The sequence below is a fragment of the Argentina anserina genome, chromosome 1 (genome assembly GCF_933775445.1).
Source record: "Argentina anserina chromosome 1, drPotAnse1.1, whole genome shotgun sequence".
In the NCBI taxonomy this organism is placed as follows: Eukaryota; Viridiplantae; Streptophyta; class Magnoliopsida; order Rosales; family Rosaceae; genus Argentina; species Argentina anserina.
The window spans coordinates 11,002,337-11,019,764 of NC_065872.1; the positions used below are offsets into that span (position 1 = coordinate 11,002,337).

Genomic DNA, 17,428 nt, shown 5'->3' on the forward strand with positions numbered 1-17,428 from the left:
GGTATAAATAGTAATACGGGATACATGTGGGGCAGTTGTGTTGTCAGCTTCTAGTGCCTAAATCTCTCTCACGACGACCTCTGGTGGTGCCTGTGTGGCTGACACCTTGGTAATCTCAACGGAACTTGTTACCATATCGACTGGCTCATTTGTCTCCCCCTCTCCATGATACAACTCTTCAAAATAGGAATTCCCCTCCTGAAGAGCAGTATCAGAAGAGGAAAAGTAACTCATGTCCTCAAAAAAGGTAATCCATAGTGACATAGTACTTTCGAGTAGGAGGATGATAGCACCGGTACCCTTTCTGATGGCCTCCGTACCCAACAAACACACATTTAACTGCCCGGGCATCCAACTTAGAACGCTGATGTTGTGGAAGATGAACAAAAGTGACACAACCGAAAACACGGGCAGGAAGATTATGAAAAGAAGGTAATGAGACATGAGATGCAAGCACCTCATAGGGAACTTTCCCTTGAAGAACACGAGATGGAAGACGATTAATGAGGTGGGCGGAAGTAATGACAGCATCACCCCAAAGGTATTTAGGCATGTGGGCACTAAAAAGAATACATCGAGCCATATCAAGTAAATGACGATTTTTTCTTTCAGAAACCCCATTTTGCTCAGGTGTGTAAGGACACGTTGTTTGATGAACAATTCCGTGTGTGTTAAAGAACTCCTGAAAGACATGATTCACATATTCCCCCCCATTATCAGAACGAAGAACTCGAATGGTGGCATTATATTGGGTTCGGACAGAGGCATGGAAGGTACGAAAAGCTGGAAAAACCTCATCTTTATTTTTAAGAAGAATAATCCATAAAAGACGTGTGCACTCATCAATAAAAGACACAAAATAACGCATTCCTGATACAGTTGACTCTTTAGAGGGTCCCCAAACATCAGAATGAATTAATTCAAAAGGAAGAAAACTTTTAGGAGAAGTACTAGGGGAATAAGTAGATCGATGACTCTTGCCCAAAACACAGGTCTCACAACATAACAGAGACTCGTCCACACTAATAAACAAAGAAGGCATGGATGTTTTCATAACACTAAAAGATGGATGCCCTAAGCGACGATGCCATAACCAAACTTCACTTAGCTTGTCAGAAGTGGAGAGTAAAGCGGTCCGAGACTGTCCCCTTGGTTTTTCCCCAGCGTATGTCAGATCCAGATGAAACAACCGGCCCCTCAGATACCCCCGACCAATTACCCGTCCGGTGAGAAGATCCTGAAATATTACATACATAGGAAAAAAGGTCACAGAGCACTGGGCGTCAGCGTTCAATTGGGGAACATATATCAAATGATGTAATAAAGCGGGGACATAGAGTACATTATGAAGTTCTATGGTGGGAGTAATAAGAACGGACCCTGTCCCTAACACCGGGAATGCCTCACCATTAGCATTAGTAACATAGGGTACAGGTGGAGGGGACAATACGGTAAAATAAGATTTTTCATAAGTCATATGATCAGATGCACCAGAATCAATAATCCATGTATCAAAACTAACAGAGTGAGAAATATTGAATGCCATACCAATTTGACCACGACCAACGATGGAGGCCGTAGGTGCTCCTCCAGTAGTATGATGATCATGCCCAACCACACCATAGATATCTGGTTCTGGAACTAATTGAAGAGCGGCCTTTGGCTGTGGGCGATGATTAGGCCGTTTAGGCCTAAGGTGTGGATACAATTTCCAACAGGTCGCACGAGCATGGTTGGTATCATGACAAAAGGAGCAAGGAGGGCGGGGTTGATTCCCGAAGCCTGGTGGTGGTCCTTGTCGATGAAAGGGAGCAGAGGTGGCTTGCAGAAGGGGTGGTGCTGGAGAACGAGCATGAAAAGTGAGACTGGAAATGACAGCCTGAGCCTGAAGAATACTCTCCTGCTGAGACTCATCCTTCATAGCTTTCCACAAGACAGACATGACAAGACCATCGTCATCGTCCCATTTAGTGTAGGCAACAATATCTGTAGGACTAGGAGCCTTAGTGACGCCGGTGACATGTCCCATTTTATGCATGCCTCGAAGATGAGCAGTCATGAGTCGTTTCCATTTACGGAAATTGGTGCCGTTTAGTTTGGCGCCCCCAAATGAACCACTGTCAGAACCCTTCACAGATACTTCGAATGTCGGAATATCAGAGGTCTGAGAACCATCAGCTTCGTGTCTAGAACCCATGGAAAAGGAAAAAGTGTAGATGAGGCAAAGAATGGAGAAGAATCTACCGCCGGTACACTGGAACTGTCGGTGAAGATGCACTGATGGGTCGGGTCAGGTGAACCGGGTCGGGTCAGGCGAACCGGGTCGGACTGAGCTGAGCTGGGCTGGGCCGGGTCGGACTGAGCTGGGCTGGGCCGGGTCGCACTTAACTGGGCTGGGCTGGGCTAAAAAACGGGTCGGATACCCATGTTACGTCGGGGAAGAATCCTCGGGGAGGAGGATCAGCGAGGCTGTGATCGGCGAGCTGTGACGTCGGGCGTGGAGCGGTGACGTCCGACGAGGAGTTGCGACGTCTGGCGTGGAGCGGCGACGTCCGGCGGGGGAGCAGGAGCGAGACAGCAGCAGCAGTAGGAGCGAGACAGCAGCAGCGGCAGCTCTGGGGCAGGAGCGGTCGGAGAGGAAGCAGCGGTGCCGGAGCAGCAGGCGGCGACGTCGGGAAGGCAGCGGCGATGTCAGAGAGGGCCGGAGGGCAGCGGTGAGGCAGTGACGCAGCGGAGGTGATAACCGGCCGGAAAAAAAGGATAAAAACGGGAAGAAAAAACCCAGGAGAAAAACAGAGCACAAACAGAACAGCGAAGGTGACCAACTGTACCGATATTGTCCCAACTTAGCCACCTCACAGGTGTTGGGTTTTAATCACAAAAGGCCTCGGTACAATTGGTTATTATCCACCCACTTATAAGCTTTATTTTCTTTGTCACTTATTAGATGTGAGATCTCTCCTCTCCAACACGCCCCCTCACGTGCAACCTAATTTTTAGGTCTGCACGTGACAGATTAACATCCCACATACTGGGATGAAAGAAACTAAGGTCCAGTAACCAACGACACTTAGTGGTCATCCAATCGGAAATCCTCCGATGGCATGACAAAGTGGCACCCAACTCGGGCCCACGAAAGATTGGAGACGCGACTGGAGAGGGACCCGCTCTGATACCAACTAGAAATGGTATGATTGTATTGCTTGATGATTCATTTACATATTACACTTCATTATATAGGTTAATTTTAGCACTATTCTACCTACTAATTTCCACTAATTCACACCAACTATTCCACTAATTTCCACTAACTCCAACCACTAAATTCCACTAACTCCAACAAGTTTTACTATTGGAGCAACATTTTTCGATCTTGTAATCCATGTCTACAAAACAAGGCTTAAAAGTTGCGGACTCTCTTTTGATCTGCAACTCCTTCCGTCTCTTGCTCTGGATGGAGCAATGAATCCCTGCTGAGACCTAACACCCTGATCGATACCATACAGAAATGAAGAGCGCAATAATACGGACTACAGAAGAAAGCCGAATTGGCATTTTTAGATACAATGCTTTCAGATGTATAAAGATATAGATGCTTAATAGTTTAAGTCAGCTACTTTTAATTTGCCACAAAAGTATGTAGAGGTCTAGAGGAGGATAAATGGGTAAAATGATATATGATATATATAAAATGCTCGAGACAGTCATAGAGACATGGGAAGCCAATGACGCCCATAACACATTCTCTATCCTTGAGATCAAATGCACATATTGGAGCATATGAGCATATTGGAGCATTGGGTAGAGCTGCAAGTGGCAGACATGGATGTACAGGCAGAGCTGCAATGCTGCAAGGTAAGGTGTGAGAGTAATGTGTGAATAATACGAAAGTATTATTCAAGCTACATTTAATTGTTGAGTTGTGGTTATTATTCGGTGGTTTTTGACATTAATTTCAAAATTAATTGCTAATTGAAGACTTCTCTTTCTGTATTAATTGCTGATTGAAGACTTCTCATTATGTATTAATTGTTGTTGAAAACTTCTCATTCTGCATTAATTGCTGATTGAAGACTTTCCCCGTTCTGCATTAATTGTTGATTAAAGATTTTTCCCGTTCTGCATTAATTGCTGATTGAAGACTTTACATTTTGAATTAATTGCTGATTGAAGATTTCTCATGTTCTGCATTAATTGCTGATTGAAGACTTCACATTCTGCATTAATTACTGATTGAAGATTTTACATTCGTTTAGATTGTTAAATAGTCAGAAATGTTGTTATTCGGTGTTAAGGATAAAAAGATTTTTTTTCAATCTAGTTTCATTCTCTTTGTTCTTCTTTCTCCATTCTTCAACAACACCTAATGGCCGCAACAAAATTGGCCTCCCCGTAATATATATCCGAATATGATGATGAGCTCAAACAAACCAACAAGAGCCTTATACATCCGCCTTTAAAATTTTGATACAGAGACCTTCTAAGAACCAACCAAAAGTCATTATATTTACTTAGGCAATCACTAATCCGCTACATTAAAATAGTAAATGAAGTTCCAATTAAAGTAATTTCAGTCGCTAAATGATTTCCGATTAACATCATGGCAAGCTAAGAGTTAGAACATTACACTAAAGACTAAACCGTTTTATTTACGTCCAACACTAATTATGTGAGCACCCGTTGTAATATCCCGAATTTTCGAGTTCCATTTCTTATAATTTCTTGTAAACTATTATGCTTGGTAATTCGAGTAAATTCACATTCTACACCTTCTTGTTATTGTCTTTACAAATGAAAGTGATTTCAGAAATTAAAAGTTGAAAAACGTTACGTTTTCAGTGGCTCAAGAGTTGACTTTTAACCCGTCGCTCATCTCTAAAAACTTTCTTTATGAAAGTCGTAGAACTCGTCTATACGAGTTCACAGACATGTGACACACTTAATTCGGACATCGTGTTTGAAAGTTGTTAGCAACGGAAGTTTGGTTTCCGATTTTGGAAAGAGTATAAAATGGCATTTTTGGAAACCCTAGCTTTCCTAAATCAGAAACCCAAAACGCAACTTTCCTCCCCCCCCCCCGACGTCACTGTTCTAAATCGCCTCCGGAACGATTTCTCCGGTGATCTCCCTCTTCCGGCCGCCGTGTTCGACACCGTCAGTGTCGTTAGAATCGCACGGCCATGCCGCTTCGACCGGTGATAGTGGCACCTCAACCCGCGCCGCGTTTCAGCCGCACCCGAGAGCGCATAGCTGCGACACTGTCAAGCTCGACGTCGCCAGCGAGGTTGGGGCATGAGGCGGCTGTCGCATGCCTTCCCCCTCCTTCTAGGAGCAAATCCACCAGTAGAAGGGCTCGAATCGAGCTGTTTCACCTCCAATCTTCACCCTCCGATCGGGTTTCTTGCGGCGACGTTTCAGACAGTTTCCGGCCATTTCGGTGCTAGCTATAGGTATGAGCATGTACTACTCCTTGTGATCTATATTTTTGATGTTGGAAGTTTTGTGATTCGATGAAATTTTGGGTGGAGGAGATTGTGGTGCGCATGCCGCCGCCTAGGGTGGCACGTGGGAGGAGGTGCAGCGGCAGAAAGTAGGTATCATGTCATAGGATTGTTGTAGGTAGAAAATTGGTTGGTTTTGATGGCTGCAAGTGAGGTCACGCACGATTTCTTTGGGCGGCGTGTGAGCACCACGTGCGGCTGTCTGAGGGTGGCGGGTGAGCCTCACGTGCGGCCGTGTAGGGCGGTGCATGAACAATGTTTCGTGAACAGTGGTTTTACTGTAATTATTATTCTCCTATTTTTTTACGGGTCGTTTTCCTAAGCACGTTGTTATGCCACTAGGTGACCGACGAAACGAGTGAGGGAATCTCTCTTAGTGTCGTAGAAGTTGCACGCAGGAAATAAGGTGAGTAAATCTCACTATGACAAGTCTACCATTGGCAGTGACTTGCATTTTATGTTAAGATGCATTTAAGGATTTCTCTAGATGGAGTGAATTGTGACGTCGATATAATATAGTGAGTTGTGTATGTGTACAAAAATGGTAAATACAATACATATATATGAGTTGCTATATTATATGCGTTACAGTTTTTATTTAAATTATGTAATTTTTATTGTTTTCGATTAATTGTGGCGGATGAGACCGGAATGGAAGAAAATGTACCTTCCGGTATAATGGATTATTGGTGTGACTTGTTATATGTTATTGTGTAAGAGTCGTTTGGTTTTAGTACATAAACATGTGTAGATTGTTATATTGTTGTCACGACCCCAAAATTTCGAGTATGAAACTCAAATTTCGAAGTCGTGAAAAACTCTAAAACAATCTCAATAAATCGAAATCATTTTAATGTCACAGCGGATCATTTCTGAGTTCAAAATACAACTCAGTCAAACCGATTATTACAAACCAAATTTATAACATTATATCAAATGGAAATGTAACAATACTCACAAGGTCCTCACATAAATCCACACCGGTCCTCACATAAACAACTTCGAGTTCTCGGAGTGGTCCGTCGATTTCCGCTAATCCACACCTGCGGGATTGTCCCCTACACCATCGAATAGGTGCACCGGGATTGTAAACACGAACCCGGTAAGCTTTGCAGCTCGTATGAGTAAAACTACAAATACAACTCGTATAAAAACATATACGAAAATCCACAAAACATCAATTATAAATGTACTCATGACTCATTAGACGGCCCATCTGGTTGTCTAATCATGTGAAAATATATATGCTCATGAGACGTTGGGCAACCCCTCTGTTTACCCAATGCATTTATAATACGGGTACTCATGAGCGATGGTACACCTCTGTTACCCCTCATGTAATACACCGCCGACATTGGACAACCACCTGTTATCCAATATCAAAAATATGGGTACTCATAAGCCGATAACCCATATGTTGCCTCTTATGCATTATCCCGACAGACAGACTAGAGCTCTAACTGTATCGAAACTTTCGCCCGGCCAAAGGCTAGGTTCCGACATGCCAACAAGTCCGAAGACAATCACGTCCAAAGACAAAAACAGGTCCGAAGGCCACAACACGTCCGAAGACATAAACACGTCCGAAGACATAAATACGTCCGAAGACAAAAACGTTTTCAACAAACTCCATGTTAAAACCACATTCAATAAATATCACATCATATTGTACAATTCGAATCAACATGCTTAATATGTAAATCTCAACACCAAAATGAACTTATTCACAATGGAAATTACGATAGTATATATTATAGCAAACAATATATATGTACCTATTTACCATTTATACACATATACAATCCATTATTTTAAATACATATCATAGTTCATTTTTAAACTATAGCATATTCTTGAATCACCGCAAGGGTAGATTCGTCATTGTGAGATTTTACTTACCTTAAAATCTCGAGCGTAATTCCACGATTCCGAAAGTAAATCATTTACTTGAATATCGATCACCATGAAAAGATAAAAAGTGAGTTTAGAATCGTTATGTAAAACCTTAAATGCCGAAACAGTAAAAATGTTTTACTGTCCAGCAAACAGTAAAAATGTTTTACAGCGCGTGAGGCCTACATGCCGATTCTAAAATCGGCGCGTAGCACGCCACCGCCGCCCCAAATCCTCTCCCTTTCGTCCCCTCTTCCTTCCCACGGCCTCACGCCGCCCATAGCCTCCTCCACGCTACCCCACGCGCCGCCCTAGGCGGCGGTATCTCTTCCATCTCCTCCTCCTCCTAATCTTCCCCCAAATCGATCCAAAATCATCACACAATCACACACAAACATCAATCACATCAATTTATACCTAGATCACACGGTGGAGCCTTTTGATCGTTGTCGGAGGTGCTTGAGGTGCCGGCGACGTCGATTGAGCAAAGGTGAGGGCGCGCGGCGAATCGAGGTTCAATCCTTGTCGTGAATGGCTCCAGAGGTAAGGAGAGGTGGATGCGAGCTTGCCTTGAGCATGACGTCGGAGGAGGAGCACGGCGGAGGAACACAAAAGCTTTGGCGTCGTCGTGCGGCTTCACGGCGGCAAGGCAAAGCGTGGCGAGCTTGAGGGTTGCTGAGGTGGGCCGTGCAGTGCTCCTGGTACTGGCAGTGAAGGCCACTGTGGCCTGAGGCGGGAGATCGCCGACGGCGATTTTCTGAGGGCGAGAGAGAGAGAACTCAGGGAGAGAGAGAGAGGAGGGAGGCGCGGGGTGAGAGGAGAGAGAGGGGTTTCCAACCCTAATCTGAAAAACTTCATTTTTATACTCGTTTCTAAATCGGAAACTAACTTCCAACGTTAATAACTTTCACGTCCAACGTCTGATTCGAACGCGTGACGCGTCCACGAACCCGTATCGATAAGATCTACAACTTTTGTGAAGGAAGTTTTTACAAACGAGCGACGGAATAAAAGTCAATTCTCACGTCGCTAAAACGTAACGTTTTTCTAAATCGAAGTTCCAATAACGTTTCCGTTTTCGATTTCCGACATCACAAAGCGACACAAACACGTTTAATGAATTTCACAAACCTTATAAATTTAAAAACAATCCAATAATTGTTCCGAAAAATCGGGTTATTTCAATTATACGTGGTTTTAACATTGAGTCTTGTAAAAACGTTTTCTGGTCTTCAAACTTGGTGTTGACATTTAAATCGGGAATCAAGCCTTGGTCGGGTGTTGGTTACGATTAGTTAGAGCTCTAGTATGTCTGCCGTTGTACGGCATGAGGGGTAACCAAATGAGCTGCCCGGGTCACATGAGTACACATGTTTTAAAAATATTAATTGTTACATTTCTTTTGTTTTGTGATGTATGTTTAAATGTTGGTTTACTCATACGGGCTGAAAAACTTATAGGGTTTGTGTTTACAATCCTGGTGCACCAGTCGATGGTCTATGAGATAGTTCTGCAGGTGGAGATTAACAGGCTTGGAGAGCTTACGCGGAGGATTACCGCGGAGGATTACTGAGGGTTCCCCTCTTCCGTTTTTTAGTGAGGATCGAGTGAATATTACATTTCTAATCGTTTAATACTTGTGTATATAAATTGGTAATGTAATATTCAAGTCGACTGAGTCGTACTTTGAACTCGGTTTCGATATACTGTTGTTGTAATATGATTCCAATATATTTGAAATTATTTAAGAATTTTTCATACTTTTGAATTCAAATTTTTATTCTTCCGAATTTTGGAACTGTGATACCCGTCACACCAATCAATTGTCACACTACCTACCTTTTAAGAACACACGAACACATCATTTGAATTTTGGAGTTTAATCACACAATTCCTGTCCATGAAATAGTAACACCCAAGTAATACCCAAAAGAAATATTCTCCTCTTCCCCATTGGAGAACTCCTCTGTAGTCTGCACTCTGCACTTGCTCTTAACTTGTTCCACTGCTCCTCTGTCCACCATTACTGAGAGCATTGCCTCCCACGCAATCACCACGTGTCCTCTTCGCATCTACCTGCACTCTCCCTCCTTCCCTCCTTCCGAAATTCCCAAACTACCCTCCCCACTTACCCACCACATACCTACTCACCCCGTAATAATCTCAAACCTCTACTACCCTTTTCGTCCACTTAAACCCCCCTCTTTACTTCAAAACCCCGATTGGCTCTCTGGTCTGGCTTCCCTCTCACTCTTTCATTTCTTACACAGAAAAGGAAAGACCTCTCCGACCCGAAACAGATGGGTAATCCGTTACCCGAATCCGAAAAGCTCCTCGGAACCGCCGCCAATCTCCTCTGCGACGGCGACTTCGCCTCCTGCCGGAAATTCGCTCTCGTCGCCCGCGGCTACGACCCGACCAACCCCGCCCCGGATCAAATCCTCGCCGTCGCCGACGTCATGCTCGCCGAGAACACCCGCCACCCGAATGACTGGTACCCCATTTTGCAGCTGACCCGACCCGACTCCGGAAACCGCCGACTCGTCCGGACCCAGTTCGAGAAGCTCACGGCGCTGCTGGACCCGGAAGAGAACTGCTTCCCGTTTTCCGACGAGGCGCTCCGGCTGGTCAACAAGGCCTGGGCGAAAGTGTCCGACTTGGGGAAAAAGACCCGGTTTGAAAACGGGTCGGAGAGCTTGAACTGTGAGGGGGGTCTCGCCGGAGTTGGTGAGACGTTCTGGACGGTGTGTCCGTTCTGCTATGGGATGTTTGAGTACAAGAAGGTGTACGAGGAGTGTTGCCTGAGGTGTCAGATTTGCCGGAAGGCGTTTCACGGCGCGGCGGTAAGGGCGCCGGCGCCGGAGATTATGGTGGAGGGGAAGGAGCAGTACTATTTCACTTATGGGTGTTTTGCTATGGAGTATCATGTGGAGCCAGAGAAGAGTAATGAAGAGTTGAAGAAGAAGAAGAAGGCTGGTAGTGTTGTGGAAATTTCTGATGATGATGAGGATGAGGTGGAGAAGGTGGTGGTGAAGAATGTGGGTGGAGGAGGGGATTTTTCAGGTGAAGGGAAGGCGCCGGTGAAGAGAATGAAAATGCCGGCGAGGCGGACAAAGAGGAAAATGGTTGTGAAAGGGAGAAAGATGATGGGGAATGGAATGGGGGGAGAGTTGGAGTCGGGTGGTGAGTGTGGAGATGGGGATGGTGAGAAGGATGTGTTGGAGTTTTATGAAGGTGAAGATGATGTGTTTGTTGGATTTGGGAATAGTCCATGATAGGAGGGTTTGAAAATGTTGGTGGGGAGTTTTGTATCTATGGTTTTAGGAGACTAGGAAGTCAGGGGTTTAAAGATGGAAATGACTGTTTTGTGGTGATTGCTAGTCATCACTCATCAAACAAGGGTGTTGTAATGGCATGGTAGGAATTAGAGATAGGTGTAGTGCAGTGATCAAGGTAATAATTGACCAACCTTAGACTAGTGAATGATCGTTGAGTATGTGCTTAATGCTATGCGCTGGTTTGCTTTCGTAGTCTCTGACTGGGATTTTTCAAGCTCAGATTGACATGGAATCATGATAAGTATATGATAAGTTGCTTTTGAAATCATGTGTTTGGTTTATGTTATAAGTTCAGTCATCTTGATCTGAGTAATGCTTGATTTGAATGTTTTCTCTTGACATCCTGTTCTGCATAGGAGTAATTGCTTTACTAAGTTGAACTTATGAATTCTGAGGAATGCTTGGTGTTTTAATTTGTTTCTGATGGTCTTGTTCATTTATTCTGTTCTAGTGTTGATGTGAGCTTAAAAGTTGTTAACCCTGCCTCAATGTGCCTTTCAATTGAAGATGGTTATATGTCTTGTTCTTAGAATCTTATTTGGATTTTGTCATTGTCATTCCTTCATGTCCTCTTTTATTCGGCTACTGATCGAGCTACTCTGTCCACAAACAAATAATGAGTATGAACAGTATTTTCAAAATGAAAACTAAAACATTAGTTAGTGACCGAAAAGAGCAGCATAGTTATCAAATTTCAGGTTAACTGCAATTATGGTTAGTTTTGTGTATTCTTCTGCTTAAAAATATGCCTATATTGAAGGTTTAATCATTCACTTTATTCTGTGTACTCTTGCAACACTTCTGTTCAATCTCGGTGTTCCCCTTCCATCGATTCTTCAATGACATCCCGATTCCCTAAATTGCCTGTGTAGCAAGTGAAGGAACCAGTGTTGCACAATGTAAAGGAACAGACTCAAATTTGAGTTCGCGGCTAACATTACCGAGAGGCAGTTAGTGTCAAGTGTCAAGTGTAGATAAATTGTGTAGCTACTTTTATTCAAAGCTCAACTAATACAGATAACACGCGAGAGTGATAATGTATAGTATAGCACGCTTCCATATTGGTGGCGTAACATTATTACGATCTTCTTTTCATTGTTAAGCTGAGAACTAAATTTCTCCAGGATATTTGAACAGTGATGAATAAGAATCTTCAGATGAAAAACTAATAGATCATTTCATGCACCATATCTAGCATTTAGATGACAATATCTTTAAAGTAATTACCGGAGTTATAATTGTCATTTACTAGGTTTGATAACTGTGTCATGAGTATTTTCATTAAAATGAAGATATTTTCTACCTTGGCATATTGGCTTTAATACACAGATATCATACAGTTAAATACAGTTAATCTTGAAAGTCCTTGCAGAACATTTCCTATATAAAAGAGTAATTTGTCTTTCCCTCCATTGTTTACTGTTTATTCTTCAGTGGTTTTAGTGCAAGAGGTAGCATTCCTCCCTTGGCTGAACTATGGTCTCCATTTCTCTTGCAATTTATTTTCTTCTATATGCTTTGTCTAGCTGTTGATCTAATTTTGTTCAAATTCTTGTTTGAAACCGCGTTTACACAGGTGACAGCTACCTAAAGTAAGATATGCAGATGGTTTCCACCCCAAGCTATGTTTCCAAGCAAATTGGCTTTTCTCAACGCTATGGTATAGGTCAACTGAGTAGCATCTACATAAAAAATTTCTCTAAATCATTATCAACAGCCGAAGTCAAAGTACTTGCAGCCAAGAAACACAGTGAGTCAGAGAGAAGACGAAGGATGCGTATCAATAGTCAATATGCAGTTCTTCGTAAAATCCTCCCAAACTTGATCAAGGTAATTATTTAGTACTATTCTTGACATGTATTTGATTGATTACATAATTTCAAATTTTGAGTTGCGCAATTCTTTAGGCGAGGTAACATTTCATCTAATTGTGCGTCTTCACCTACATTGACAACATGCTAGAAAGCTACAGATGCTTTCTCTTCCTTAAAATAGTTTACGACTTTACGACATAGGGTGTGAAATAAAGTGTACATTTACCATGTTACATACAGATGGACAAGGCTTCTGTGCTCGCAGAGACCGTTCGACAAGTAAGGGAGCTACAGAAGGAGGTAGCAGAGATTGAAGCATCATGTCGTGGCAATGGCAGTGAATCTGTTATTCCCAGTGGAGTTAACAAGTTGAGTTTGGAGAAGTGTAAAGGCAAGGAAGAAGGGCTTGTGAAGGCAACAGTTAGCTGCGAGGATAGGTCAGGGCTGATATCAGACATGACTAGGGAATTGAGGTCAGGGAAAGGAAGAGTGGTGAGGGCGGAGATGGTGACAGTAGGTGGGAGGACTAAGAGTGTGTTGTGGGTGGAAGGGTTGGGTGCTGGAAGTGAAGACATAGTGCTCCTTAAGAAGGCCTTGAATAAAGTGATTGTTGACAGGCCAAGCAATAGCTACATCTTCCCAAGTGACTTTGATAGGGGCTTTGCAACACTCACTGCTAACCCAAAGGACAAGCTATAGAATGTATCTTACATTCTTACTAGGGTTTCTTGACTTAGATGTATAATTTATCATTTCCTCCCAATTGGCAAGCAAATTGTGTATGACTACTAAAATAAAGTTAAGCATGTCTTCTACCATTTTATCATGTATTTTTCATTCCGAATTATTTTGAGTGCTATCCGCCCACATGATATGGATATTAAAGCTAGAATTTGAACCAAATTCATATATTTGAATTAACAGTTTTTCGACAATTTTTTTTAAAAAAGTTACAAAACAAAACCTCTAATACAACCAAAACCTAACTCATCAAACAAGAGAGCAGGACTAGCAACTAAAGGTAAGGAGCTCTTCCAACATTGAGCATGAGCATGACCATGATGACCGACTTTGGCAATAATATCAACTAACAAGTTTGCTTCATGTTGAGTTTATGGTTTATTCAATTGAAAATACAGAAGTAAAGAAAATTAAAGAGAGCAAAATCATATCTCAAAAGGACTACATCTTTGTATATTCTTGGGTAGCAACAAAAGAGTACATTATTTTCTTTATATAGTCCTATATAGCCTATTGACTGAAATAACCTTTCAACATAACCTATATTGTTAACATCCCCCTCAACCATATTATTGGGTACCCCAAAACATAATGGTTGGAACAAATGAATGATTTCCGGAATCCCAGCAACTTCAATTGAAGAGAATGCCTTGTTCAACACATACAGAGAATCCCCTGTTCACCAGTCACATAGTACAAAATACATAGCAGCTGACTCATTCACTAATTTATAGCATGTCCCTGTTTATTCCCATAATAGTTGTTTGACAATAAGAATGAGATGCTCACAGCCTTGGAGCCAGAGTAAAAGAAAGGAGAGAAACAAGAAAAATGATTGAAAGTGCATAACGCAATAGAAAGTCTGAAATGTAAGCAAATGAAGATTGATTGGTAATTGGACAGAATTTGATGTAGTTGTAATTGTACAGAATTCGATCAATTGGTTATTGAACAGAATTTTGAAATAAAAGAGAACCTAAAAGGATATTAAGAAAATAAAGCAGAAATGAGAGTCAAACAAAACTTGGTAATTGTACAAGATTGGTAATTTGATATTCAATGGAATTGTTTTTGCTCTGAATAAAAATTGCACATAGAAGGAATTGGAAGCAAGGCTAAAAGGAAAATATGTAATTGAACAATTTTGATTTTAGAGGTAATTGAACAATTCAGGTTTTGTAATCTCAATGGTAATTGTATGAATGTGGATTCAGTGGTAAAACAAGAGAGAATTGAATGAAAGGCTTAAAGGGCAAGACTATGGCACTGGTGCAACATATGAGCACATTCAACCTTATACCACCATAATATTCACCATCAAGATGAGAATTGCAGCAATAATGTAATGCAGGCTGATGACAATATCTAAAATTATCGACCACATATTATAAGCACCTTACTGCTAGCTTCAACTAGTATTATCTTTGAATGCTTCTATGTCCAATTGCCCATACTTCATTAATCAATACTGAAGGAGCAAATATAAAGTCACACATGGGTATTAACAACATATTGAACCTTCAACCAAGCAAACAACCTATTTCTCACTTCTAGAAACCAAATAATCATCTCCCAAAAATCTACTCGTCTAGCATAAGAGCTACACCATCAATTTGAAATCCAACTCATTCAGCCCCAATCACCAATCCAAAACAAACATTAAAATTCATCTTCAAACTTCAACTTAAGCTTCATTAAAACGGACAAATGATGATTATAGGCAAAATAACCGAGAGCACAATTTATATAATATGATCCAAGTGCTGGAGAGGCCAACAAATAAGAAAGAGATTACTAAATTCCTTGAATGGAGAAACGAATGACCAATGCATCTTGAATCCAAGACAAAGACAGAAGCAGACTCTCACAGCGCTTTAGAAACTCCCAGTGAAGACTTGTCTTCAATCCAAGCCTTCTTATGATGTGGTCAAGGAAAGAGATTGGCATCATTGGGTGCATCCTCCATTGAAGAGTTGAGAGCACCAAAGCTCCTTTCTTTGAACCGTTTTAGCCTCAAAGACATACTTGGTATCCTCCACTTGAAGGTCTAGAAGAAGAGGCACTTCGGTGTCTTCCACTTTAGCTGCCAGAGAGATGCAAGCAAATGGAGTTGAACCATCCACGGCTTGTCTTTCTGGAAATGGACGCTGCAGATGAACCTGTCAAAGTAAGAAACGACTGGGTTACTCAATCCCCTCCTCGACGTCATGAGCGTAGCGCTGGACGGAAGCTACAATAGATTACGACGCATCAGCAATGAGATCGCGAGAGATAACATCACAGCAAGAGATCGACGAGTTCTGAAATTCCGGCGCCGATACGAACGACACAGAAGAGAACTACCACGATTGTGACGGAGATGATTGAGATTGAAAGCAAATCGACTGAAAATAAAGACGCGGAAGCTAAAAATAGAATCCACAAGGTACCAAATCGGATACCACGAGCTCTGATACCAGGTTGAGCTTATGGTTTATTCAATTGAAAATACAGAAGAAGTAAAGAAAATGAAAGAGAGCAAAATCAAATCTCAAAAAGACTACATCTTTGCAACCTCTACCAACAACGCTCTCACCTCTGCAACCTCTGCATTCACTTCTCTCAAATAATTTGGAAATCCACCCATGTGATCAGTGAAAACAACCCCCACTCCACCTCTCAAATCATCAATACAACAAGCATCGGTGTAGAAAACCACAATACCTGAGGAAATTGGAGGAGGTATGAATTGAGATCGAGTACTGAGGCAATATAGCGACTGAACACCGATAAATTCCATTGTCGCAGCGGATCTGAGAGAAATAACCAGAGCAGGGGAGATACATGAAACGATATCTGGCCTTCCAAATCCACCAACATAAGAAGCTGATGATGGTTAGTGCTCAATTTCGATCCTCTTTGTTCTTGTATGTATTGTAATACTGAGTAAGCCAACAATCAAGGGAAGTGATGGCCTGCTTATTTATCTTTATACCCAGTGGGGATCCAAACCAAACCACCTCCACCCACGGATACAATACAAGTGCATGCTCAATAGTTTCATCACACTCACCACACACATGGCACTTAGGATTAGTCTTTGGTCTTTTAGAGATGTTGTGAAAAGTAGGAGTTGCATTGTTGATAGCTCTCCGGAGGAAATGCCTGATCTTGGGGAGGGTAGGTAAATACCAAATAGCCTTCCAGCGCTTACTAATGATGTGAGAAGTTTGACTCTTAGTAGTATAGCTCATGGAAGATTGATGTAGAATATGATAAGCACTCTTGACACTGTAGATACCACTTTTAGTATGCGGCTAAATGAATTTGTCACTCCCCTGCCCTCTGCCAATAGGGATGCAATAAATACGACTAATCACCTCATAATGAAGATAATGTAGAATATCACTCTAATTAATCACCCCAATTAATTACTTCATTGATAGTAATAGGTACATTGGAAGAGATATGGCTGATCGGTAAAAGTTGAGGCACTTCCTCCTTCTTATCAGCAGGGAGAATCAACCTATCACGCCAAAGGTTCACATTAGTATCAGAGATGATCTGCCAATGACCATTCGTGATAACAAAGTCTCTAGCTTCAATCAAACTAGTCCACCCACAAGAAGGCTTGTACCCATTCTTAGCTTGAAAGAAATTGCAGTTGGGAAAGTATCTAGCCTTCATAACCTTTACCCACAGTGAAACTAGCTTAGTGATCACCACTAATGCAAGATTGAATTGGTGCAAGTTCCGGAACCCCATCCCTCCCTGTTCTTTAGGTAAACATAAGTACTGCCAACTCTTCCAATGAATCTTGTTTTCCCATTCTCACCGCTGCCCCACCAGAAATTCCCCAACAGAGAGTTCATATCTTCACATATTCCTTTTGGAAATCGAAAGCAAGACATAGGGTAGGTTGGAACAGCCAATGCCATAGACTTAATAAGGATCTCCTTCCCGTCTTGGGATAGAAAGCTTTTGTTTCCAGCCCTCTATTTTACCCACTAATCGCTCTTTAATGTAGGCTAAAGCCTCATTCTTCGATCTGCCCCAAATAATAGGAAGACCCAAATATATCCCAGGAGAGGTAGTGCAGCCCAAATTCAAGATTAGACACATAAGGGTATTTGAAGAAAAGTAAACACTAGATTTCTCCACA

At 42.0% G+C, this 17,428-nt stretch overlaps 2 protein-coding genes across 2 annotated transcripts; both read left to right on the forward strand.

Moving 5' to 3' along the window:
* The first annotated feature begins 9,694 nt into the window (after positions 1 to 9,694).
* Positions 9,695 to 10,669, forward strand: LOC126801696 (uncharacterized). Its single transcript, XM_050529133.1, has one exon. It carries the CDS (start codon positions 9,695 to 9,697, stop codon positions 10,667 to 10,669), a length of 975 nt encoding a protein of 324 aa, XP_050385090.1.
* Positions 10,670 to 12,331: 1,662 nt separating this feature from the next.
* Positions 12,332 to 13,245, forward strand: LOC126801705 (transcription factor bHLH131). Its single transcript, XM_050529146.1, has 2 exons — positions 12,332 to 12,562; positions 12,787 to 13,245. The coding sequence occupies exons 1-2, from the start codon at positions 12,332 to 12,334 to the stop codon at positions 13,243 to 13,245; spliced, it is 690 nt and encodes a 229-aa protein (XP_050385103.1).
* The last annotated feature ends 4,183 nt before the right edge of the window (positions 13,246 to 17,428 follow it).